This window comes from Chlorocebus sabaeus, chromosome 15, assembly GCF_047675955.1.
Source record: "Chlorocebus sabaeus isolate Y175 chromosome 15, mChlSab1.0.hap1, whole genome shotgun sequence".
NCBI classification, from domain to species: Eukaryota; Metazoa; Chordata; class Mammalia; order Primates; family Cercopithecidae; genus Chlorocebus; species Chlorocebus sabaeus.
Window position 1 is genome coordinate 68591406 of NC_132918.1, and position 27853 is coordinate 68619258.

Sequence of the window (27853 nt, forward strand, 5' to 3'; positions counted from 1 at the left end):
ACCTACTGTGTCATCAACTGAAAGAGACCAACTTCATTCACTCGATCATTATCTATTGAATATGTACAACACTGAACCCCAAACGACAAAATCCTTTTTCTCAAGGTGCTTTAATGTGGGAGGGCCGGGAGAGAGAGGAAAAAGAAAGCAGAAGGGGGAAACTAAGAAATAAGTAAAAAAATGTATTATGTCAGGTGGTGATCATGGAGAACAATAAAGCAGAGGATGTGGATAGGAAGTTCTGGGGGAGGAGTGGGAAGAAAGAATGTTCTAGACAGAGGAAATAGCAAGTACACAGGTCTTGAGGCTGAGGAATGCTTGGCGTGTCTGTCCATAACTGCAAGGCGGGTGTGGCTGGAAGGAGAAGAGGATGGAGTGAAATCGTACAGCTTGAGGTCAGAGGAATCCTGCATGGGAATGGTGGGCAGATCATGCAGGGCATGTGTCCATATTCAGCACTTTGGCTGTTGCTCTATGATGGGAAGCCACTGGAATTTTTGAGAAGAGAGACATAATCTAATCTTTGTTTTTAAAGGACAGCCAGCTGTGTGTAGGTGTGGGGGAGGGAGGGGCGGAGAGTGGGAGGTAGACAGATCAGGTAGGACATAATTATTGAGAGATGATGGCTTAGACCAGGACACCAGCAGTGGGGAGGGGAGTGAGGAGTGGACATTTTCACCGTATATTTGTGAAGGCAGAGTCAACAGAATTTGCTGACGAATATGATGCTGAGTGTAAAGCAGAGAAGGTTCAGAGATAGGGAAGTTCTGAGGACAAGGATTTTTCTCTTTTATTCAATGTCATATACCTACCACCTAGACAGTGCCTGGCATCAATAAATATTCCTTGAATAAACGAAAAGGGTAACTGATTTGTATTAAATCCATTTTGAACTTAGTAAATAGCAGTGAAAACATCCACAGTCAAACGAAGTACTGTAGCAACCATAATTTCAGCAATTAAGCAGTGAAAGGTCTTCCAATCCTTTCCTCCACAAAGATCGAAGTTAACTTTGCTGCATCGCTGGACACCCCGTTGCCAACGACCCAGCACTCCCTTGGTAAGTGAGGCTGGAGGTGGGGGTGGGAGAAATTTCGTGGAAGCTAAGTTTGCAAAGCAGGTACTTTTTTTTTTTTTTTTTAAACGGTTATTTGGGGTGAGGAGTACAACAGAACCTAATGTTCCCTCAGGCCACCTACAGCACTGCTACTGTTCCCATATCCTTCAACTGGGCATGAAGGCAGCTTCCCACTCACTCTGACAGTGGCGCACCCTGTACTCCCCACCTCTCTCTTCAATACCCCAGGGCTAAACGGCCCGAGGCTCCTCTCTACCGGCTGGTGTGCATTCTGGGCCAGGGCGAGCCAAAAGGCAGAAGGGCCTTCGTGCTGCAGTGTCGGGTGAAGAGTCAGGCTTAGCCTGGACGAACTTTCCAGGCCAACGTGAAGTTTTCCTGTCTTGGGTATATGCGGGCCCCACGCGTCTGCGAGTTTGGGTTAGTGTGTCAACAGGGTCAGTCCCCGTAGCTACTTTGCGAAAGCTTCGAGGCGAGCGTGGAGTCAAGGGCTGCGGTGGATGGGGGTGAAAGGCCTCCTCGCCCCACTGCCTGCACCGTCTTGGGGCAACCCCCAACCCCCAGCCGGCATTTCCCTTTAATGCGCGTGCCCGTCAAGGTCCTCGCGTCCCCTCCCCTCAAGCCACCCCGTCGGCCTCGGTTTCCCCCACTTCTCTCCCTCCTTGTCGTTCCTTCCCCGTGGGACGCCCCTCGGCCACCCCCGTCAGAGCCCGGCCTGCGCGCGGGACCCAGCTGTCACTTTACTTTTCCACGCCGCCTCCCCACCCCCTCTCCCGACCAGTGGGGCAGCCCGCCCGGGCACGCGCCCGCCCCCGCCCCCTCGCGGCCGCGCGCCGGAGGAGGAGGGGCGGGGGAGGAGGTAGGCGCGCGGCGCCGCACGGCCGACGTGGGGCTCGCGCTCTCGCGGTCTCTCCCAGGCGGGTGCGCGGGGACGCGCACTCGCGGGTGCGCGCGCGGACGGCCGGGCGGCGGCGGCTCCCGGAGGTGGTGGCTTCACTTTCCAGGACTCAGGGGCAGCCACAGCGACAGCCGCGGGCAGCAGCCTCAGGAGCCGGAGCTGGAACGGCCGGGGGCGGCGGCAGCGGCGGCGCTGAGGGTGAGTCCGGGCGGGCGCGAGCGCGGCGGGGACAGGCGTGGTCGGGTGCGTGGTGCGTGGGTCCGGCTTTCGGTGACTAGACGGTCCGCAGGGGACATCCCGTCCCTGGGGCCTCCCTCGTCTCCCTCCCCCTCGCGCGTCGGCAGCTCTCTCCTCGGGCTTCGGCTCGAGCCTGCGACCTGCACGGACACCCCCCTCAGGTATTCGCTCGGGCCGCGCCGGTGCCTCCCCTCCTCGGGCGTCCTCTCTCTCGCTGGCGTCCTCCTTACTCCCCCGACCTCCCTTCCGCGCCGCAGGTCTCTGCTTACACCGCTCGTGTCCTAGTTCCCTCCTTCCTGGTTCCCCGGGCCCGGTTCCCTGCTCCCCCTCCCGCGAGCCTCCTGCCCCCGTTTCTCGCCCTTTCTACCCCTCCCCCTCCTTCCCATCCCCCCCTTCTGCCTCTCTTCTCCCTGTCCTCCTTCTACCCCCTTCCGTTCTCAGTTCCCCATCCTTCTCCACCCTCCCAGCGCCTGCCTTCTCCTAGCCGCATCCTGGAACTAAGTCTTTGCAAAAGTACAGGATAAATGTCACGGTGGAAAGTGCCCGGCTTGATCTTTTGCTATTTTCCCTAATTGCATAATTGCTGCACATGGTGTCTCTCCTGGCGAGTGCCGGGTCTGGCTCCTCCGCCGCCGCACCCCGGTGGCCCGCCCGGAGAAGACCTTGTGGGGTGTATTTGTGTGTGTCCTGGTGTGGGGTGTGTGTTGTATTGGTCTTTTGTGATGCCTGGCGCTTGTCACAGTTTGGAACCGAAGCCCATTTTTCACTGGTCTCTTCTCTGCAGCCCCCACTGGCCTGGTTTGAAACTGGATTCCCTCTGTCCTCTCCCCCTTCCCCCCCCCCCACTTCTCCCCCTCTTTTCTCCCCTCTCTCTCATAATGTTTTGATCTTTTTGCCCTTTACAATTTCTAATGAAGATAAAGCGTGGCTTCTTGTGGCTTTTTTTTCCCACGACCAACCAGAAATGTCCAATCCATCTTCCCTTAAGGAAATTAAGGCCGCTTTAGAAAGACATCATCCTGTGCTCGGTGGCTGTTTAGACCTATTTGCATGTTTTCTAAGATTCATCGTTTTGTATTGTGTATTCTTGAGAGTCTACTCAAATATTTTCATTTAAAAGTACGAAAGGAAGTGCTAAGGTTTACCCTCACATTATCTCGCGGTTCTAAAAGATTTTACACTCTTCTTAGTTTTTAATCCCTGATTCTTTAAAAAGTATGTTTCTAGATATGTAATAATTCAGTCTGCACTTTGTGAATCTAAATATTTGCCTTCACTACGGCAATTTGGATGCTCCTTGGCTCTTTGGAGTTCTGTATGTGGGCTGATGCTGAAGATAGAGTGTTTTCATATAATGCTATACCCCATTCTATTTCCCCTGCAGCACCTTTTACCCCCAAACCAGGTGTTCCACTATTATTTTCTGCATAAATGTCTTTGCAGTTAAATTTAAAGCTGAATATTGCTGTGTGCATATACTATATTTATTTTACATTTTAGAAAAGTTTAGAAACATGAGTAGGAAGACAGCAAGATCTATATGACAGAATTAAACGCTTTCTTGTTATAAAAGCTCAAATGAACCCTTGGTTTTGCAGTTTTATACTAGTAGATACTGTTATAAGGCTTACCTGGATAGTAGGCTGGATTTATGAAATGACTATAGTTGCCTTTATGTGGTCAGTAATATTTCAAGCCAAATCATTTCATTTTTATGGAACACGTGTTTATGGAACACGTGAGTTTCGTTCACTGTATGTTGCTAATTTCCAGGACTGTAATTACAACATAGGGTACATAGCTAATACAAGCTTAGACAGTTTGTGTTGAAGAAGTAATAGAATGTAAGCCTCTTAACATAGTTTGAGGAAGGACTGCCTATTTTATGTTTAAAAATTAAGTTTTACTTTGAGTTACGAAGCAAGCATATTAATTTATATATCTCAATATCTTTGAAACTATCGTTGGAGAGTAGCTCTTTGTTTATAACCCTGGGATTTAAGTTTATCTTCCCTGTAGATTAGATAATGGGATCAGATTAACTGTTTAGGAATTAATTTTAAAATGCTAATTTAGAAGATAATGTTTAAAGAATTTTAATTCAGGAATTTTTATTCATTTGTACTTTAGAGAGACAAGACATCAATTTTACACTTATGACTAATTAAATTGATTTATAGACTACTTTTTCTTCATAAAAATTCATTGCACCTGAGTAGCACAATAATTTTTTTCTGTACTTTTTCTGTAAGCAAGCATTCGAAAAACAAACCGAGGAGAAGCTCCTCTTATTATTGATATTTGAAAAAGAGATGTGAACACTTTATTTCTGAACGTTCCTATAGTGGTTATCAGTGGCCTCAGATGGATTTATCATTTGTAGGTTAACATTTGGATGAAATAGGTGTCTTAAGTCGAAAGTGGAAATAATTCTTTTCCTTAATGTGAAACTAGAAATTACGCCTCTATTGGGGAATTTCTAATAGTATTTTTATTAGTTCTCTAGTGAGACTAATTTTTACTTTAGTCTTCCTCTGATATTCAGCAGTAGTTTATGAAATTTGGGTTTCAGATTATGGTTCAGATGACATCATTGAGTAATCTTTTTAAGTAATTATATAACTATGGCATTCGATAGTATGTGAATGCACATAAATAAGAATATTGAGACGAATGTGTGGTTTTATAACGAATGTGATACACAACTGAAACTCTCGGCATAGTTTAGTAAATCATAGTTTATTAAACTGAAGCTGCAGCCTCAGTATAGAGAATATTATTTCATTGAGGTTCCCGTATATTTATCATGGAACAGATTGCTCCTGTTTTAAAATGTATAAAATGATTTCTCACTCATTTCACATTTCTTAAGGTATCGCTGGCAGCATTTTGCTGTATCTGAGCACCTTTCCCTGAGGATTGTTCTCGTTTTCACTCTCATGCGTGCTGCCCTAACTGATATGCCATTATGTACATACTTAGAAGGTTTTAAACTTCTGATATATTTTAACTGAAAGAAGTAAGGTGAAAAAAAAATTAAATCCAAGAATGAGAATTTAGAGTAAAATAAAAATGAAAAAAAGCAAGAAATATGTTATGACTTTTAGAGCTAGATGTGAAACATACTGATATAAAATTTCAGTATTCTATTAAGTGACTTTAGTGCTCATAAAAGATGTCACAGCTGTGGAGACTGGTGCTCTCCATTTACAGAATAGGTAGAAAAGTAGTCAGCTTTTCCATTAGTATGTTTCAGAGCTGTTGAGGCAGACCTGTTTTTGTGTGGCATGGGGAGCTGTTGGGGGTTGAACGGGTGCTGGTGGTGGTGTGTGTGGCGTGTCAGTGAAAGGATTCACTATTTTCTGTTGACTCTTTGCGGCTCTGTGCTTCGTGATGCCTCCATTCTTTTGCAGTGCTTTTTGGTTTGTCTTACAAAAATTTCAGTCTATTAAAGATCGGTGTTACAACATTGCTTTGGCTTGGAGCAGACTACAAGTTAAATCTTTAGTAATGATGAATTTTCATCAGTGTCAAATAGCTATCCATTTGGACTAAATTGTAGTAATTAAAAATTTTGCTTTATTGAGGTATCTTTACCTATTCTTATTGATCATATCAGAAACAGTTTTATTTCAAGTCGTAATTTGAATAAGAATAATCAAAAGGATCCATTTCAAAAGGAGTTTATTCAGTGTACCTCTAATTTTTAAAGGTTTTTTTTTGTTGTTAATGGTACTTGTTAAGTATAGGTATTTGTTTTTAAAGAGGTGTCTGAGAAGGTAGCTATACAGTGCTCAAAGTGATTATTAGGTGACAAAACTGTGGTGAGCACAAGACCTTTTAGAGTCTGGGCATGGGTTTTGTTGGTTCAGTTCTGGATTTGTCAGAACACTGTAAGCTAGTCAGCTCGTAAGGGATGTATTCGTAGTCATCAAACTCAGAAATTGATTATGGTAGAATGACAGTTGAGAAGAGATACTCCTTTTCACTTACTGGAATTGTTTGTGTCTCCTGTCTAGATTATAACAGCTACCTAAATATCAAGCTATTGAGGAAATTGAGTTGGTAATCAGAGCTGCTTGGGGAGCCTGAACTCATAGCAAAGGGAATTTGAACGCCTTGAGGGATATTTTAGCCAGACTGTGGGGAAAAGAAAAAAAAAAAAATTCTTCAGTGTCTCGCCATCTTTTGTGAAATATGGTTGCTTTAGTATATAGCTGAATCAGTGCTGATGCCGTTGTATGGTTCAATTTTTATTTAGAATCATGCGGTCATGCAGGCCTCTGGGTTCTTCTGTTATCACAAAGGTTACTTAAAACAATTTACTAGTTTGGAGAATTTTAACCTTAGCCCAGCCCTGAGGATGTATTGATGGAATAGGGATTTGAAAGAATCCTCCCATTTTTCTGTTCCCACAACTATTTGTACTAACCTTCGTTTTTGTACTTAGCAAGTTGGCTAGTCCAGGTTTTTCACAGTTGTGGGACCAAAGGGTTTAGCACAGCGCCTGGTAGAGAGTAGACCCTTAGTCATTTTTTTCTTATTTTTTGTAACAGCATTATTGATATGTGATTCACAGACTATAAAATTTACCGTTTAAAAATGTAAAACTCTGTAGTTCTTAGAATATTTATTATTAGAATTGAGTAACATTATCATTATCTAATTTAAGAACATTTTTATCACCCCACAGGGAAGCATCCTACCCATTAGCAATCACTCTTCACTGCTCTCCCCTCACTCCCTGGCAACCACTTACCCATTTTATTTTTTTATTATTATTATTATTATTATTTTTGAGACAGGGTCTCGCTCTGTCACTCAGGCTGGAGTGCAGTGGTATCAATCATAGTTTTATTTTTTGTAGAAATCAAGTCCCGCTGTGTTGCCCAGGCTGATCCTACCTGGGCTTCCCAAAACATTGGGATTTACAGGCGTGAGATTTACTACTGAATTTGATGTTTATGAATTTGCCTATTCTGGACATTTTATATAAATAGCTTGTGGTCCTTTGTGGCTGGCTTCTTTCACTTACAGAATGTTTCAAGGTTCATCCATTTTGTAGCACGTAGACACTGTATTTCATTCTTTTTTATGGCTAACAGTACATTATGTGAATATACTACTACATTTTGTTTATCCATTCATTCGTTAGTGGATATTTGAGTTGTTTCCAGTTTTGGTTATTATGAATAATGTTGCCGTGAACGTTTCATGTATAAATTTTATATGTTTTCGTTTTACACTACATTTTGAATGGAGGAAGGAAAAGTTTTAGCAAGTCCCAAAGCTGCATTGTTTTGTAAATGACCAATTTAATCCGTTTTATATTGAGATTTACTTGTTTTACTTTGAGATTCATTCTCTGTGTTCTGGAGGTAGCTTACTGTAGTCCTCCTCACAGCTGAATAAATGATTTTTGATTCTTTAATCCAGGATCTAAAATGTCCACTGAGGCACAAAGAGTTGATGACAGTCCAAGCACTAGTGGAGGAAGTTCCGATGGAGATCAACGTGAAAGTGTTCAGCAAGAACCAGAAAGAGAACAAGTTCAGCCCAAGAAAAAGGAGGGAAAAATATCCAGCAAAACCGCTGCTAAATTGTCAACTAGTGCTAAAAGGTATCTCAGTTATTATAACCTTTTTATTTTTGGTATCAGTTTATCATCTTAAGTTCTATTTTTCTCTTGCATTTAATCATTTTTTCCGGGATTGTCGGCCATGAACTTTGTGGATTTTTCTTTCCCCTTCAAGATGATCTCTTTTACATGGTTTTAGCCATAGGGAACTTCAGTATTTAAAGTCAATTAAATGGCATGGCAGATTCATAAAATACTTTTCCATAGTGTGTTTGTGTGTTTGTGTATTATTAGGGAAGCATATACAGGGCGTGCATGTAAAGTTGCAGTGGTTTCATTTATGGTTACTTGACCATAAATATTTTTTTTCTGTTCCGTAACACAGAATAGAGATTAGGAATCTTTTGAAGTGGTTGAGTGAGTGATAGTTTATTTTCCACTACTCCCAGTTGGTAGAGTCAGAAATGCTGACATTAGCGACAAGTGCATCTTAGTTTCATTACATTAGTCAGTGGATCCATCTTGATACAGATTTTTCTCTTTCTCTGGAGAATAGATGGATCTAGAAAGTAGGTATTCGAATGGTCTTCTTTTGGTACATCAATCTCTTAAAATGATTGGCATGTCAATGGACTTAGAGGGAATCTGTTTTGATATTGTTACATTATAGAATATCTCTTGGAAAATAATTTGAAAGATAAAGTAGTGTCTTTTCTGATCCTGTGATTTTATGTTCTTGCTTTGTTTTCATATGTTTTATATTGCCCAAATAGGAAGTATAAATAAAAGCGATCTGTAACTTTTAGGCATAGTGGAATGCCTGAATGTTGAATTACAGCTTTATATGTTATTTTATGGTGTGGATTAAGGGGAACTCCTTTCTCAAAGATAAAAAACCATTATTATGTTCTAGTAGACCTTGTTTCCCTTTGGCTTAGTCAGTCTACAGGATTGTAAAGAACCTTCTCAGGCCCCTTGGTGAGAGATGTTGGAGGGATGGTGAGTGGTTATTCCAAGGTACTAGAGTATTCAGTTTCCCTTTCGTGGGGGTATATTGCTGATCTCTGTTGAAGGAGCTGTTTGAAAGTCAGAGAGCCCTGAACTTTAAACTTTTAGACCTGTATACTAGAACATGCTAGGGTGGGGAAGAGGGTTCAGTTTGTTTTGCCATCACACTGCAATTACAGGGGACTCAGCTGGCTGACCCTTCTGTTGCCAGACCACAACACAAATGACCTGCTTAGAGGTGACCTGGGAAATGGGGGGTGGGGTTAGGATGGATAAGAATAGAGAAAATGTGACATTTAGGTGAAAGAAGGAAGTCGATGTGGGTGGAAAGGAGATGTTCAGGTACAGATTGTAGTTCCATGTAGATGCGGAAAATCTAATTCAGTCCTCAGTGTCTGATTGGGTTGTTACAGGGCCTTTTCAGTTTGTCAGAAAAGGGCGAGGATTGGTTGGCCAGGTCCTTGGGGAATAGGGTTCTGCTGGGCCTGTGCTTTATTTTGTGATTGCTAGTTAGCAAAGTCACCTGTTGTGGTGACGCTCTGCCTTTTCCCCTAACTGGGAGCTCCACTATAATATACCTTAAAATCATATTTCTTGCATGATATGCCAAAGACCAAATTCTGCTGATGAAAGATGTACTGCTTTATGTGTGAACATGAGTTTTTCAAGTACATGGGTCATCTTTATTTTACTACACTATATGTAGCAAGTACAGATTATTCAAACCTAATGATAGATTTCATGAGGGAAAAATATGGAAGATGTTTTTCTGCTCTGTACATAGAAGATAAAACCTAGTTTAGAGATAGTGTATGTACAGAGCACAGGACAGTGCCTGACTGGCAGTAAAGAGTAAGTGGTTGTATTGCGTTGGTGAAAGTAAGAAATCTCTTTTGAGTTGCTTCCTGGCTGAAAGAGTCCCTCCGTTGACAAATTCCTGTGAATCTGTGATTTTCAAGTTGTGGTTCATGATCTTCCTCTAGAAAGGTCTTCAGTTGGTTTTCGGGTGACACTGTATGAAGTGATGTAATTATTTACTGTTTATTTTAAATATAAAAATGCGGCTTTGCTACTAATTTTTTAATTTAAAAAAAACCTTATTTTCCCCTCTCTCTTCCTCCGATTCATCTGATAGGGAAGTTGTTGGTTCTTTGCCATTTCTGCTTAACTTAGGAAAAAAATTGGAAATTATGAGAACAGAGGACCCCACATCTTTTAAGTTCACTGTCATATCCACAGTGCCTAGCAGAGTGCAGTCACAATATTTACTTACTGGTTACCTTGGAACCCTGAGCTTATTTTAGGGATCGGATTTTCCATGGATATTAGGAGCCTAGTACTAGTGTGTTCAGAAGATTGAAAGTTAGAGGTAGTTTCAAAATAAATTTTATTTCACACTTTTTTGTTGATGATCATTTTTATTCAGATGAGAAGTCTTTCCCAAATAGTGTCATTTTATGAGAAAGAGTAGCATTGAAGAGCTTGAACTCTAGAGACAGTATCTACGTTTGAATCTAGGTTCTAGCATTTAGTAGCTATAGCTCTGTGGTCTTTTTTTTTTTCTTTTTCTTTCTTTCTTTTTTTCTTTTTTCTTTTTCTTTTTTTTTTTTTTTTTTTTTTGGGGCAGAGTCTTGCTCTGTCACCCAGGCTGGAGTGCAGTGGTATGATCTCCAACTCCTGGGCTCATTCAGTCCTCCCACCTCAGCCTCCCAAGTAGCTGGGATTACACGGGTGTGTCACCACACCAGGCTAAATTTTTAATGTATTTTTTGTAGGGACGGGAGTCTCGCTGTGTTGCTCAGGCTGGCCTTGAACTCATGGTTGCAAGCGATCCTCCTGCCTTGGTCTCTCAAAATGTTGGAATTACAGGCATGAGCCACTGTGCCTAGCCTCTGCGATCCTGATGTATAATTTAACAGCTTGGCCGGGCGCGGTGGCTCAAGCCTGTAATCCCAGCACTTTGGGAGGCCGAGACGGGCAGATCACAAGGTCAGGAGATCGAGACCATCCTGGCTAATACGGTGAAACCCCGTCTCTACTAAAAAAAAAATACAAAAAAAAAAACAAAACTAGCCGGGCGAGGTGGCGGGCACCTGTAGTCCCAGCTACTCGGGAGGCTGAGGCAGGAGAATGACGTCAACCCGGGAGGCGGAGCTTGCAGTGAGCTGAGATCCGGCCACTGCACTCCAGCCTGGGCGACAGAGCGAGACTCCGTCTCAAAAAAAACAAAACAAACAAACAAACAAAAAAAACAGCTCAAAGCCTCAATTTCTTCTTTCGTAGAAGGAAGATGATAATGGTACGCTGTTCACAAGGTTCTTGTGAGGACTAAATGTGATAAAGCATTTATTCGGCACATAGTAAGCTCTCATAAACTGATGCTGTCACTAATAGACTTTATGTCAGTTAAAGTCTGCAATGATATTTTCCAAGTCTGTTTGGTACAAACTTTGGAAAAATGAGGTATATATTAACCTTGGAGGCCTTAGTGCTGTAGTTAAACTAGAAATACTCAGATGCCGTAATTAAATACATTTTGTAGTGACTTAGGAAAGTGCTTGCACGTAGGTGCTCAGTTGTTATATGAAATGTACTATTAATAATTGCTGTAATGCAGTAATTATAGAATTAATAAGCTGATATAGAAATATGATTTGAAAAATCTCATTTGTGATATTACAGAATAGTGATATATAATACAGAAAACATTTAAGTGGGTATTTAAACAGTAGTAGAAATTAATTTCTGTCTCAGAGTTAGAGGAAAGATTACAGTTACATCTTACATGCATTTTTGCTTTTCTTTGGCAAGAGTTTGTTTCTTAAAAAATTGTCATGCTCTTATCACAGCCTGTTCTCTTGATATGTCTATATCACTCTTGTTATATTTGCAAGTCTGTAGTTGGACTATATCTGCAGTGACAGATTTAGATTATTTTGATTAAATTGACTAGTCAGTTCAATAAAACATCTATTTTGAGATCTTCGTTGAATTTATTCTGCTGCTTTTATGGGTTGATACATCTGTAAATGTGAATTTTAAATCATATTTATTCTAAATTAACTTTGTTCAGAGTAGACATGGTGATTTTATTTTTGGACACTCAATATGATACTGTTCGAGGTGTAGTTTTTGGTTTCAGACTCTAAATTTTTGTTAGGTTGAAAAATTGATTCCACTGTATTCCAGTTTGAACTTTTATCTTACGGGCTCTTGTAAGTTTGTTTTCCACATGAGAATGAAATAGTACTTTTATAGATAATCTTCTGTAATTACTGTATTTTATTCATTCTGAATGCACTTTTTAAAACTTTCTAATGTTTCTGAAATTGGGACACATCTTAAAATTTATGTGCACAATTATTGATGGTGTGTCTTAAAATCAATGATCTTTTAGAGTCATATGTATGTAGTATATACCACCATCCAGAATGAAACTCTAGACTTCTTATTTGCGATGGCAATGTGTTTTCTAAAGATTGCTTTGACATTTAAAAATTTTAAATTATTAGTTGCATGACACTTTCTTGAGAATAAGGTCATTTTGGAAGTTTTTTGCTAGGTGATTCAATTGATTAGAATAGAGGGTTTTTAGGTTGACTGAGGATTGTAGTCTGTAAGGGAATATAGAAAGTTATCTAGATGAGATGAAGGGTTTTTAAAAAATTCCTGCTAAGAAATTACTTTGCAAATCTACATTTCCACACATTCATGTTCTACTTGGCTCTGAGTAAATTTTTGAATTTTCTTTAACCCAAGAAATGTATGTGTGTGTTTTAAAGATGTTAGTACATATACACTACTTCATTTTCCTGAACCCATTTTCCAATATATTGATGTTAAAATGAGAGTTTCATATCCTCTCTGTTCTGTATAATTTTGGTACCATATTCTTCATTTAAGTCTGAATGAATCATGATTGTTATGATTCCCCTCCCCTGCTATTTTTTTAAAGCAAATAACAATCCCACACAGTACTCTTACTGTACTCTTATCATTCGTTCCTGGAACAGTTAAGGTATAAGGTAGAATAATATACATTGAAATTTAATTTGTATATTGCTTGTGACTTGTCTCAGTAACAATAGGCAGTTGCTGACTTCTGTATCATACTAACCTAAGAGGTGACACTGCCTTATGGAAACTGGAAATTTCGGCAATTGTCCAGGTGATTTTTGTGTAAAATAATTTTGACTTAAAAGTTCTGATGAGGGAAGTCTTTTTGTTTGACTTAGCAAGATAATAGTTCTCCATCTTTCACCTTACCAGTATAAAATAATTAGCCTTAGTTTTCCTTGTCTTTTAAATGGGAACTGATAAAACAGATACTTAGAGAATTCTGTAAGATTTACCGGATCACTTTTAATGGTAAAAGATCATCATGGGAAAGGTACATTGTAAGTGTGAATTATTGATACTTTTCATTTTTCCTCACCCTAAGAGACAGTCCCTGAAATAGGTACCTTCCTTATCCCCACTTGTCAAGGCTGAGAAACTTAATACATACCATGATCACAACTTTTGAGATAGAGTTGAATTGCTGTCATTGAAAACAGCAGGACATCTTACAACCGTTTAAATAGCAATTCTTAGTATAATCTTTTCTGTCAAGAGAAATATAACCATTTTAGGTAACAGTGGCTCAAAATATATTATAATATTATTGACTCACTGCTCAGACTTGTTGAATTCATCAGTAAATTGCTTTTTATATTGAATAATATAGGCTTAGAATTATAGGGATCTGGAGTTCAACTTTTGTATAGTACTATATGACAGCAAATTATGATTTATCAATTTTTTTTCTCTTAGAGACAGGGTCTTACTCTTGCCCAGGCTGGAGTATGTGGTATGATCATAGATCACTGTGGCCTCAAATTCCTGGGCTCAAGTGATCCTCCTGCCTTGGCTTCCTGAGTAACTGGGGCTATAAGCACACACCACTATGACCAACAGTTTCCCAAATTTTTTGTGGAGAAGGAGTCTCACTGTGTTGTGCAGGTTGGTCTCCAATTTCTGGCCTCAAGTGATCCTCCTGCATCTGCCTCCCAAAGCCCAGGGATTACAGGCATAGCCACCAATACCGAGCCTGGCCCAGGATTTATGAGTTTTTTGTTTTGTTTTTTTAAATCTAAAGGGCAGTATAAATATAAAGCAAGATGTGTTGTTTGAAAATTGCAAAGAAGTTTTTTTTATGTTAAAAAAATATATATATATATATATTTTTTGACAGCTTAAGCATGCTTTTTATAATGACTATTCTTTTGGTTCTCTTAGTTTAAAAACAATTTTTAAAAGTTATTCATGTTTCTGATAATAAACAGTACATAGATTTTTTTTTAAATGGAAAGTAACAGTTTTTTTAATCCACCCTCTGCCCCTGATTCTCCCAATTCCTTTCCCTTGAAGCAGACTGTTTAGCTGTCTTTGGTCTTATTCCTTCTGTTGGTTTTCTGTACAACTCTAAATAATACACTTATTTCTCGTTGAATTGTTAATTGAAGTAATATCTTTTGATTGCCTGCTCTGAAGTATGAGGATTTAGTTTGCTTACTATCTATTCTTCCTTTCTTTTCCTTCCTCCCAGTTAATGATAGTTAAAAATGTTTAAAAAGATTATTTGTTGCCTTTATACTCTAAAAATAAATATTTTAGCTTCTATTTCTTATTCCTACAAATAACATGTTTTTTATTCTCTGCTTTGTAAATTGGGGATAATATCTTCTCCATCCACTTTTAGCTGGTTTATATTAGCTACACTTAATTTTACATCTTCAAGGTTAATAACATTTACTTTGTACAGTGCAACCAACAACCAATCCTCTATGCTTTGTCTGTAAGTAAAAGACCAATAAATTGTACATTTATTATAACTGTAAACATTAAATGCCAGACTAAACAGCATATTAGGATTAGATTAACTACAAGTCCAGTGTCATGATCTCCGGGCTTCTCAATGAGTCATAGCATTTAGGCAAAATAGATCAAATCTTTCTCTCCCCACCTCACTCCCAATGTCTGATACTTAATTAAAGTTATTTTACATTTTAGTTTGCTTCATGTTTCATCTGTGACTTTCTTATGCAGTTTTTTTTCCTTCTAGGATTTCTGATTACTTCCCCTATGTCCCCTTTAGTAGTCTATTTTATCTGTATACACTCTGTAGCCCCCTCTTGCCTGTCTCAGCCTGTTTGATTTACACCCATTTGTTTTGTCTTGCAGAAATATATTGAAATTTCTCACTCATTGGTGACACCACCCTTCTCTTTGCTGTTTATTCCTTTTTGCATTTTCTGCATTTCCCTTTCCCACCCAGTGGGGTCCTGAATGAGTGAGAGGTGAAAGTGTGTGTGCCTAGTTTGCCATCTTTAACCTGGACTTAGCCATTTAGTTTTGAAGTGTCTGTTGTATACTTTTGTATGAAATCCAATAAAATGTGTTCTCCTCTATCAAGTCTTTGAGACTATTGTCATTTAAATATGGGCAATATGTACTTGTATGCATATAAATATATCACAGAATCCATATAAGAAGGAAGTTATAGTGTGTTAAAAGAGATCACGGAGTTTATTCTAGTTAACCTCTATTTTACAGGACAGAAAACTGAGGCACAGGGAGAGAAAGCAAGCATGTGTGAGCAGTGTTCTTGCCTAGGGACTCAATTTAATGGCCTAGCAGAATTACAATGAAATTTTCTTTGACTTTGAATTTCTTAACCGTCCTCTGATTCATAATGCCTCACCAACCTTGAATCACACAGTTTAGAAAAATGAAAATTGTACCAGTAGCATGCAGTTCCTTCGGGAAGTTGATACCAGTTCTATTGGAGGGGTCCTATTTATTCTAGTAGTTTGTTGTCTTGAAAAAGAAGTAGAATGAAATTGCTTGAGTGTAAATATTTTTGCTCAAATTCTTGTTTTGTTTTTGAAAGATACTTTAATCAGTTATTATCCATATACTGTCACAATAATTACCAGACAACAGGCATCCAGCTGTTAATAACCCCATATTTAAAAACCAAGGCAAAGGAGAAGAAACGATGTTGAGAATATTTTGGTATTTGATTTAGCAAAGCCTACGTTTAATAAGGTATGAATGATAGTTAAGGGATTGCTAAGTATAGTCTTAGAAAACAGTGGCGCGCTTTCAGCCTTTTTATACGTACATAGGATGTTAGATGCAGTTAAAAATAAAAGTAGAATGTAACCCATGAGGATAGATAGAGCAGGCTTAAAAATTTTTTTTTGGCGTGAAGCTCATGAAGTGACATTAATTGCTTATGTAATATTAGGATAGTTCTAGCAGATGAAATAGTGTTAAACGTGAAAGTCCCAACTTGCTCCAAATTAGAGGCTCCAGGAAAGAATACCATATGCGTCTTGATGGCAGTTTCAGGTGTTGGAATGAGATCCTGAATCTTTTCTTCACCATTTGATTATATCAGTCAGGATGCTTGAATTTAACTTAATATCAGCTTTCCATCCTGTATGGGAATGCTCTAATACAAAACAGAAGTTAGAATGACCCATGAATGGTGTGGCAGAAATTTCCAGCTTTAGAAATTTTAATTAGCGCTGTCAGTGGTTCAGTGAAGTCATAGTGTTCCTTCCACCGGTTGCATGTACTAATAGTGTCATCCTTTAGATGCATCCTCAAAACCCTAGCGGAAATTGCTACTTTATTGTTGGATGTGATGCTTTATACAGTATTAGTATTTCAAACTAATATACCAAAGGGAAGTATTATTAAAACATAACATTTTAATGAAATAAATTGTTAAGAGTGAAGATATTTTTAACATAATATTCTTTGTATTTATTTTAAAGAATTCAGAAGGAACTTGCAGAAATTACATTGGACCCTCCTCCCAACTGTAGGTAAGTACTTATGGTTTTTTATTTACTTGTATCTTTTGCAGAAGTTACATTTGAACTGTTGGTTTTATATGCAACTGTTATTGTAATGTGGTTAATTAGTAAACACATCATTGTTGTTTGAACTTAAGTGACTGTGGAAGACAGTGGTTTTTGTCATCTCTGTACAGAAATGGAATGTTCAGCAAGTATGTTTGTAGTGGTAGAATGGAGTTGCCAAAAGTAGTGTAATGCGATAACAATAAGACAATGAAATTATAGGGTAACAAATACAATTGCCTTTTAGTGGAAGAGGTGTTAGGGCCTTAAGTGGTTTTTTAATGATAGAATAATAGTGTGGCTAAAATATTTGCGATGTTGTAATTTTTGTTATCTTGTTGGAATTTGATTTTTAAAAGTGCAGACACATTAAATAGTGTTTCTTCATGGTTTACGTTATTATGGTCATTGGTTGTGACTAGGTAAGATTGGGTGATTTGAGGCAGTGATGTTAAGTGTAAAACTGTCTCTCACTTTATGATCATGACCCCGAATTTTCTGGTCAGTGTTTATTTTTAGGAAAGAAAAGTGCTTACCTGGACATGGTTAATGTTATACAGATACATGGACAAAGAGGAGAAAAATAACCTCTTACCTTAAGCTGCTGCCTTGGGTCTGAAGCAGTGGTTAGAAGATCACTGTTTGATTATTTTTAAGACACTTATTTCTATTTTGAGATGAGGTCAGCATTGGAACCAGGCCAACCTGGAGTTTTTCTGGTTTAAAATGATAATCTTATGCATTGAAGGTGGAAGGGCAGATTAAACAAAAATCTTCCCAACATTGAATGCAGGTAGAATTTATTGCTTGGTATGATATCTGACTTCACTGATCTTACTTTTATGTAAAAACAAAGATAACAATGGTGAGAATTAATGAAAGTGAAAATTTTGCGTATGGCTATATTGATAGTTGGTTAGTTGACAACTATTTTGTGTAGGAAAAATTCTAATAGGACTTACTTTGTGGTGAATCTAATATGGTTCTTTAAATGAATCATATACAGTTTATAAACTTACAGTAATAATATTCAAAGAATGTTTCACTGAAATAGAACAAATATGTCTTTGTTAGGTAAAACTGTTTAACATAAGACTTTTTGTCACTCTTACGACCGTATTACGTCAAAGCTGTTTCAGATGGCAGATGATTGTTTAGCTTTTGGTGGTCAGTGGTTATAAGTGGATTTATTTGTGGAAAAACTCTAGTTTGAATTAAACCTAACATCCTTTGTTTCTTAGGATATTTGTTTTAATGGTCTGAATCTTTAAAAAAATAAACCATGTTATTAATATATTACATGTATTATTTTTGTAACCTTTTTTATGAACAATTGAACTGATAAATAAGTGAACTTATTCACTTCTTTGCTTAAATTTTGACAACCCCAATCATTGGCAAAATGAGCAACTTTGTTTTAATAAGTTTAAGACTCATTTTTAGTAAATGAAATCCGTATACAGTATCACGTGATGTAGACTGCAATTTTGCTATTAGATGACTGAGAAAAGGAACTATATAAAGATTATTGTTTAAATAAACTAAAATAATTGAACCATAGTTCTGTTAAAGGTAAAAAACGTTTAACTATAGTGTCATCTGAAATTTGGAGGTTTACTTTGTCTTTGATCCTTAGTTAATGATACCATTACTAGTTCATATGTAAGCTCTTCATAAATAGAGCAAAATGTTTATTACAGGTTTTAATTTTTTAAAATTAGAAGTAACTAAAGATACCTACTTTAGTTAATTTTCTGACTTGGGAATTTGCAGGGAAATTCTCACTTGTGGGCTGAGGATTGGATAGCTGATAAGTTTGCTTTAGAAGCTAGGTCTGCAGTACAGTGGCTTTGGTTCCTTTTATTGATTCTAAAACAGTTGCTTGGACTGGGTCAGGCAGAGAGAAAGGTTATTTACCTTCGTGTGGCACTCCCTTTGGCAAGCAAAGGATCCTCTGTGCTGTAGCTGATTGATAAGTGTTGAATAACTAGTTTTACATTTTCTGTGTGCTTGTGTTACTTAATATGGATGTTTGGTGTGCTTATTAAGTGCATCACTGTGGTCTTTGGATTGTTTGGTGTCAAATATTTGATTGTGGTTTGTAGTTAATCTGCCCATCTGTGTTTCAATGAAAATGTGGTTACCATCTTCAGAAAGAGGTTAGATCATAGTGTTAGTTTGGCTTATTTTTGGTTAAAGTTAACCGTGCTTTTGTGGTTGATTTTTACAAGTTCTAAACTGCCTGCATTGGCCTAATGACTGTAATGGATTAATTTATCAAAATAGTGCGAATTAAAGTTACCTGCCTAACAGAAGTCAGAGTCCTTTACTTAATCAGTTAAGTCATATCTCATTTCAGAAGAAAGCATCCCCTTACTCTACTCCCTTTGTGGATTACCTCTCCTATCCCACAAGCCTCTCAAAACCCTGCCTTTTGGTTCCCTGGGTAGTTGTTAGTCTGCTATCACATGTAAAGATTATATGTGAGGGAACATCTGTGGGTTTTACCTGTTTAGTCAGGGAGTGGAGAATGATTTTTTCTATTGGTTGTCTGGGTAGGGGTGGATGGGTGTCACATTCCATTTAGAGTGTGGTTTATCCTATTTTTTGGGAACCTTAACAGACTGGATACAACCCAATACTGTGTGTATGTCAGGTTAGATGGAACCTCTGAATGTCGGTACATCTCTTATGTGATATCTAGTTAAGCTTCTTTTGGAATCATGTTAAAGGAACTGAATGTGTTTAAGCGTTGTGCAAATCTGTTAAAGCAGTTGAGAATATCAAGTCACCCCAAATCACAGCATTCAGTCTAGATAAAGTTTATGTAAGGCATTTTTTAGAGAAAGTTATTCTAATATAGTATTGGTTAATTTGTTTTCAGGTTTTGAAAAAACAAATATTATTTTAAAGAACATGCACAAATGATTTAATCGATTGAATTATTTCATATAGGAAATATTTGCCTCTACATATTTCAGTTTTTTTCTCACTTTCTTGTTGTCTTTGAAGTAAAAATGCAGTAAGATAGTTTTATTTTTGAAGTTGGGTTAAATATGTCATTCTTTTTAAAAACGTTACTCACAGTTTAATGGGTAAATATTTTAAACAAATTTATAGCTAAGAAAAAATTTCTGCTCATAAAAATCATACAGTCTGTAGGGCCATAGGCATAGAAAATTGCACATCATTTGAGTGAAATTTGGTCTGTGCTTAGAGTATTTTCTGTAAGTAGTGGAATGTATTTTTCTTGGCCTTAACTTTCATGTTGGATAACATAACTGACCCATGACATTTGCAAGGGCTCTATCCTGAGGCCTTCACAGATCCATTGATCCGTAAGTGTTTTCATACTACTGCTGAGTTAGAGGTGCTGGGTGGTTGGTTAGAATTGCTTGCTACCTTGGTGCCTTGCATACCAGCTTAGATGGATAGAGTGGGTCAAATTGTTGCTCTGTCCTTGCAGACCTCTAACGGGTAGATTCACTGCCCCTTGTAAATGACTATAGGTTGTGACTTTCACAGTTTTTCACAAATTGTTAAAAGCAACATCTTAGATCTGTGCATGTCAGTGTGTTCATTTATACTTCCTCGGTGCTAGTGGAGAACTGGCAGCTAGTGGGCCAGAAAATCTCCAGATTAAAATTAAAATTAAAATTGTCGTCATCCAAAGGGTAACTTGTTCCCCCGTATCACAGAGAAGCTAACTTGTTCAAATGCTATTATGATCTGCTACTGCTAAAGTTTGTATTAGGTTTATGAGCAGGGGAATGACAGAGAATCCTCATTACTTTTTGGAAGAAAAGACTAAGGTAGAATGAAATGATTTATTTGGAATTTGATTTTTGGTCTAGTAATTGAACAAGTAAAAGGAGGAAGTAAACCAAAAAGGAGGATGTGGTTATACTGGCAGTTTACACTTTATTTCTGTGTGTTTCAAGGATCTGCTCATGGAACACTGGCGCTGCTTTTTATTTGATAACAGCTTTATTGAAGACATAAAGTGTAAAATTCACTTATACTTTTAGGTTTTTAGTATACTCACAGAGTTTTGTAATCATCACAGTCAATTTTGCAATATTTTGAAAACTCCCCAAACATAATCCATGCCTTTTAGCAGTCACTCCTTCCCCATTTTCCCCCAACTCCTTCACCATCAGCCTTCGGTAGCAATTAGTCTACTTTCTGTTTCTATGGATTTGCCTTATCTAGACATTTTGTATAAATGAAATCATATGTGCTTTTTGTGTCTGGCCTTTTTTATTTTATTTTATTTTTTTACAAAGTTTAATATTTTCAAGGTTCATCCATGTTACTGCATGCATTAGTACTTCTTTTTTTTTTTCCTAAGACGGAGTTTCGCTCTTGTCGCCCAGGCTTGAGTGCAATGGCACAATCTCGTTTCCCTGCAACCTCCGTCTCCTGGATTCAAGCGATTATCCTGCCTCAGCTTCCTGAGTAGCTGGGATTACCACCACACCCGGCTAATTTTTTTATTTTTAGTAGAGACGGGGTTTCACCACGTTGGCCAGGCTGGTCTCGAACTTGATTACCCTAGTACTTCTTTTTTAAAAATATTTTTAATTGAGGTAAAATATACCTACGTGATTTACCATCTTTACCATTTTTAGTGTAAAGTTCAGTGAATATACATTTGTATATTTATATTCTTTTTTTCCCCTTCATACCCCCACTCCCCTTCCTGGCCTCTGGTAATTACCAGTTTATTCTCTATTTTTGAGATCTACATTTTTAGCTCTCATGTAAGAGCAAGAACATGTGACATTTGTCATTCTCTGCTTGGCTTGTTTCACTTAGCCTTTGCCTGTGGTTTCATCCATATTGCTGCACATGACAGGATTTCATTCTTTTTTATGGTTGAATTAAATATTCCATTGTGTGTATATACCACAGTTTCTTTATTCATTCATCTGTTAATGGGCACTTAGGTTGGTTCCGTATTTTGGCTATTGTGAATGGTACTTGGGTAAACACGGAGTTGCAGATATCTCTTTGATACATTAATCTCCTTTCTTTTTGAGGTATACTGATATGGTTTGGCAGTGTCCTCACACAAATCTCATTTTGAATTGTAGCTCCCATAATTCCCACGTGTTGTGGGACTGATGGGAGATAATTGAATCATGGAGGCGGTATCCCCCATACTGTTCTCGTGTTAATGAGTGAGTCTCACGAGAGCTGATGGTTTTATAAGGGGATACTCCTTTTACTTGGCTCTCATTCTTCTCGTCTGCCATCATGTGATACATACCTTTCACCATCGCCATAATTGTGAGGCATCTCAAGCCAGGTGGAACTGTGAGTCCATTAAACTTCTTTCTTTTGTAAATTGCCCAGGCTCAGGTATGTCTTTATTGGCAGTGTGAAAATGGGACTAATACATATACCCAGTATAGGAATTGCTGGATCATATGGAAGTTCTGTTTTTCGTTTTTCGAGTAACCTCTGTACTATTCTCCATAGTGGCTGTACTAATTTACATCCCAACAACAATGTACGAGCATTCCCCTTTCTCCACATCCTTGCCAGCATCTGCTATTGCTTGTCTGTTTGATCTAAGCTATTTTAACTGCAGTGAGATAATACTGCATTGTAGCAATGTTGAACATTTTTTAATGTACGCTTTGGCCATTTGTGGGTCAGTCTTCTTTTGAGAAATGTCTGTTTACATCTTTTGCCCCCCCCCCCCCCCCCGTTTTTTTTTTTTGAGTTTTGTCTCCCTGTCGCCCAGGCTGGAGTGCAGCGGCGTGATCTCAGCTCGCTGCAACCTCCACCTTTTGGGTTCAAGTGATTCTCCTGCTTCAGCCTCCTGTGTAGCTGGGACTACAGGCACATGCCACCACGCTTGGCTGATGTTTTTTTTCTTTTATTTTGAGATGGAGTCCCACTGTGTCACCCAGGCTGGAGTGCAGTGGCGTATTCTTGGCTCACTGCAACCGCCGCCTCCCAGGTTCAAGTGATTCTCCTGCCTCAGCCTCCTGAATAACTGGGATTACAGGCGCGTACCACCACACTTGGCTAGTTTTTGTATTCTGAGTAGAGAAGGGGTTTCACCATGTTGGTCAGGCTGGTCTCAAGCTCCTGACCTCAGGTGATTCTCCTGCCTCGGCCTCCCAAAGTGCTGGTATTACAAGACATGAGCTACTGCACTTGGCCTTTTGCCTATTTTAAATTGGATTTTATGTATATATATATTTGTTGTCAAGTTGTTTGAACTCTTTACATATTCTGGTTATTAATCCCTTGTTCCTTGTCAGATAGATAGTTTGCAAATATTTTCTCCCATTCCGTGTGTTGTCTCTTCATTTTGTTGATTGTTTCCTTTACTGTGCATAAGCTTTTTAGGTTGATGTAATCCCAATTGTCTATTTTTGCTTTGGTTGCCTGTGCTTTTGAGATCTTACATAAGAAGTCTTTGCCCAGACCATTATGCTGTAGTGTTTCAGGTCTTAGATTCAAATCTTTAATCCATTTTGGTTTGATTTTTTTGTGTGTGGTGAGAGATAGGGGTGTAGTTACATTCTTCATATATAGTTATCCAGTTTTCCCAAAACCATTTATTGAAAAGACTCTCCTTTTCCCATTGCATGTTCTTGATGCCTTTGTCAAAGATGAGGTAGCTGTAAATGCATGGATTTATACCTGGGTTCTCTCATCTGTTTCATTGATCCATGTGTCTGTTTTTATGCCACTACCATGCTGTTTTTATTCCTATAGCTTTGTAATAAATTTTGAAATCAGGTAATGTAATGCCTCCAGCTTCATTCTTTTTGCTTAGGATTGCTTTGGCTATATGTAGTCTTGTGGTTCCATGTACCTTTTAGGAAATTTTTTTCTTTTTTTCTTTCTTTCTTTCTTTTTTTTTTTTTTTTTTTACTATTTCTATGAAGAATGTTATTGGTATTTTGATAAGGATTGTACTGAATCTGTAAATTGCTTTGGGTAGTCTTGTCGTTTTTAAAATATTATTATAGTTCTTCCAATCCATGAATATGGAATACCTTTCCCTTTTTTTAGTGTCCTATTTATTTAATCAGTTTTATAGTTTTCTTTATATGAATCTTTCATTTCTTTGGTTAGATTGATTCCTAGGCGTTTTATAATTTTTGTAGCTATTGTAAATAGGATTGCTTTCTTGATTTTTTTTTTCAGGTTATTTGCTGTTGGCATATATAAATGCCACTGATTTTTGTGTGTTGATTTTGCATTCTACAACTTTGCTGAATTTCTTGACAGTTCTAACAGTGTATTTTTGGTAGAGCCTTTAGGTTTTGACGTCATGTAATCTGGGAACAAGGCTAATTTGGCTTTTTCCTTTACAGTTTGGATGCCCTTTATTTCTTTTCTCTTGCCTAATTGCTCTGGCCTTTATTCCTGCTTGTTACCAAATAAACTTGCATTTTTATGGATATACCACATTCTATTTTTCTACTCATCAATTGATGGATATTTCTATTGTTTCCACTTTTTTGCTACTATGAATAATGCTGTTATGAATGTTTATGTACAGGTTTTTGGGTAGACATTTGTTTTCATTTCTTTTTGGTGTGTACCTAGGAGTGTAATTGCTGGGTTATATAGTAAGTCTGTGTTTCCTGCCAGCAGTGTTTGAGGGCCCAGTTTTTCTCCACAAGCTTGGCAGCACTTGTTGTTACCCTTTTTTTTTTTTAATGATAGCTATCCTAGTAGATATGAAGTGGTATTTTGTTGTGGTATTGATTTGCATTATTCTGATGGATGATGGATGAGCATCTTTTCATGTGCTTATTGTCCATTTGTATATCTTCTTTGGAGAAATGTTAGTTCAAATCCTGCTGTATTTTTTAATGTCTTTTTGTTGTTGAATTGTAAGAGTTTTTAAAAAATATGTTTTGGATATAAGTCCTGTACATCAGGTATATGATTTGCAAATATCGTCCTCCAGTCTGTGGATTTTTTTTTTTTTTTTTTTTTTACTTTCTTGATAGTGACCTTTGAAACATAGAAGTTTTTGCTTTTTATGAAGTCTAAATATCTGTTTTTTCTTTTGTTCTTTGTGCATTTGGTGTCATACCTTAGAAACCATTGCTTAATCCAAGGCCACGAATATTTATGTCTGTATTTTTTCCTAAGAATTTTATAGTTTTAGTTTTTACATTTTGGTTTTGATCCTTTTTCAGTTAATTTTTGTATGTGGTATGAGATTAGGGTCCAATTTCATTCCTTTTGGCTCGTGTAGACCCAGTGTCCCAGCATCACTTGTTGAAAAGACTATTTTTCACATTGAATTATCTTGATACCCTTGTTGGAAATCAGTGGATCATAAATGTGAAAATTTATTGCCGAACTCTCAATTTGGTTCCATTGGTCTGTATGTCTCTTCTTATGCCAGTAGCATACTGTCTTGATTACTATAGCTTTACTGAGTTTTGAATCAGAAAGTATAAGTCTTCCAACTGGTTTACTTTTTTCATTGTCTTAAATCATTAGGTAAGGCATTCCCAGCGGAAATGGGAAGAGGCTGTGACTGGACATAAACTGTGTCATCTTACTAATCATGGGAGCCATTTTATAGAGGAAAGTGTGGGTTTTTTTGGTGGTAGTGGTTGTTTTTTTGAGACAGAGTCTTGCTCTGTTGCCCAGACTGGAATGCAGTGGTACCATCTTGGCCTACTGTAACCTCCACCTTCCAGGTTGAAGCAATTATCCTGCCTCAGCCTCCTGAGTAGCTGGGACTACAGGCGTACGCCACCACGCCTGGCTAATTTTGTATTTTCAGTAGAGATGGGTTTCATCATGTTGGCCAGACTGGTCTCGAACTCCTGACCCCAAGTGATCCGCCCTCCTTGGCCTCCTAAAGTGCTGGGTTTACAGGTGTGAGCCACTGCGCCCAGCCGAGAAGTGTATTTTCCACATCATAGTAACTAAAATGGTATGTAGGGAAAGTGTGTGTGGGGGAGTATTTTTTGAAATTATAGAATAGGAAGGTATTGAGACAGAAGTTGGGAACAGTGTCTATATGTGTGATCTCTACAAGGAACAACCAGTGCAAAATCTAATTATTGTCACTGTTTTTCTTCTCTGGTTATTGTAATATTTGTACAGCAGTTTTTAACTCTTGAAGGATTTCTGTATGTGATGTCATTTAGTCTTTTCAACCAGTCTCTAAAACTCCTGAGATTAAGTAACTTGTTCAAGGTTGCCTCAGCCTCCGAAAGTGTTGGAATTACAGGTGTGAGCCTCTGCGCCCAGCTGGGAAAACATCTTTAAGGAAGGATGTGGACTTGGCTTTGAAGAATGGGTGGGATTTGGAAAGGTAAAAGGAAATGGGGATTGGCTTTAGGTAAGAGAATGAATGGGAGCAGAAATGTGAAAGGGGAGAATTTAGTATAGTTATTCTTGGGACAGTGAGTTTAACAGGTTGGCCCTCCTTCCCATGTAGGAGGTAAGATTTGTTAGGACTTTCTAGGAAGGGTGTTAAAATTACCAGTTGCTATAGTTTGAGGTATAAATACTGAGTAAAAGAGAATGAAATTGAAGTTTTGATTTAAAAAAATCATGTCATAGAAATTAATTTGTAATATGGAGTAGAGAAAGATATAAAGAGTTTGGGAATCCAGTAAGAAAAGTGTTGCATGAATACAGGTTCAAGGTATATAAGACCTGGTGATGTGATACTAGGAAGACCAAAAAAAAAAAAAAAAGGCAGTGGAAACGGGAGACATTTTTGGACTGGCCCACCTTGTTGATGGTGTGGTTTTGAGAAACAAAGTTAATGATGTCAAGGATGACTTTAAAGAGTGTAATATTTGTAGACTAGAATGTTGATACTATTGGCAGAAACAGATTTGTCTCTATTTACGGCCTCTACAGATCTTAAAATTGATAATACGTCCCTCTTTGTTTAGTTTGGCTGCCTGGAAACTCATAGCCTTATTTGCTCCTCAGTGTTAGTAATTAATTGCATTTTGTATGGAAACCTCAACTCTCCGGTTGTATTTTGTTTTTCTACCATCTTCCCTCTTGTATATCCATATCTTCATTTGTACTTTCATACTACATACCTTTTTGTAAGCCAGCTCAGAGTCTTTTGGAGGGAGGCATATTGTTGGTAAACGTACAATATGAATAACTGGAAGTTTATGTGAATGTGTATTGGTTAGCAAAATGCTGGCATAGTTTTTAAGAGGAGTCATTAACATGATAAAATTTAAATATACATTGAGGACCTATGTTATTTATTTAGGGTACTGAATTATTTGTATCCATCCCTTCTTCCTTTATCTAAAACAGGTAATGAGGAATATTTTTAATTCAATCCTGTGAGTTCTTGACTCAGTTGCTACAGTGTTGACTAGTTTTGGATAGACTTTTTGAAGACAAAAAAACTTTAAATGACATTGGAAATGCGTGTACTAAATGACTAGAACAGTTAACAAGAATGGAGTAGCACCTGCAGGTAGGATAGCTGCAGAGTTGGAGTATGTGTACTGTGTGAGAGAGAGAGAGAGCATGGTTTTGCCTTATGTTCCATTGGCAGTTCAAAATTTCAAGTTTCAAGCTTGTTTATATTCTCATTTCTGTACTTTCTTTTATAATTTTTAAAATGAGCTCCTTCATTACTGCCAAGAGTATACTTTCTTTTTGCCTTTACCTTGAGGCTGACTTTTCACCTGAGGTACAACCAGCATAGAACTTTAAAAAGCTGGCTGCTTGTTATTTCAAATGGGGAACTTTATGTATAATTGTTTGCTGTCATGTACCTGTACTTCAAAACTGTATTAAGGGAAGACATAACTGTCTCAATAAAATCACCACCAGAAAAATTCTTTGCTTTGTTATTTCAAAATGTTGTTTTAAGTCTGCCTTTAATCATAGTTTTAAAAATATTTATTTGCTAATAAAAGAAAATGTTGAATGGTAAAGTGAGTTTAGTGTCCATTACTTCTGGTCTTTTAATTTTTTTTTGAATTCTTTACTGCTTTAAGAACAATAAAATAATGTGCCTGAAAAGTATATATTAAATGATCACACTGGGACTGTATTTTATAATAGCAACAGACCATTTTATTATTTAGTTTGCCCAGCTTTATAACTAGTTATTATTTCAGATTTATTACCTAAGCACTTTAGAGATAGGAAGT

The 27853-nt window shown here is 37.9% G+C and overlaps 1 protein-coding gene across 2 annotated transcripts in view; it reads left to right on the forward strand.

Annotated features, from left to right (window-relative positions):
- Positions 1-1952: 1952 nt before the first annotated feature.
- Positions 1953-27853, forward strand: part of UBE2E2 (ubiquitin conjugating enzyme E2 E2) — a 377612-nt gene continuing 351711 nt past the window's right edge. The window contains exons 1-3 of one of the 2 annotated variants that reach the window (XM_008009278.3): positions 1953-2171; positions 7647-7830; positions 16623-16673. In XM_008009278.3, coding sequence (XP_008007469.1) covers positions 7655-7830; positions 16623-16673 — 227 coding nt within the window. In that variant the 5' untranslated portion in view covers positions 1953-2171; positions 7647-7654. Of the gene's footprint in view, positions 2172-2234; positions 2372-7646; positions 7831-16622; positions 16674-27853 lie in introns of those variants that run through there. The other variant, XM_008009279.3, reaches the window with a different exon arrangement.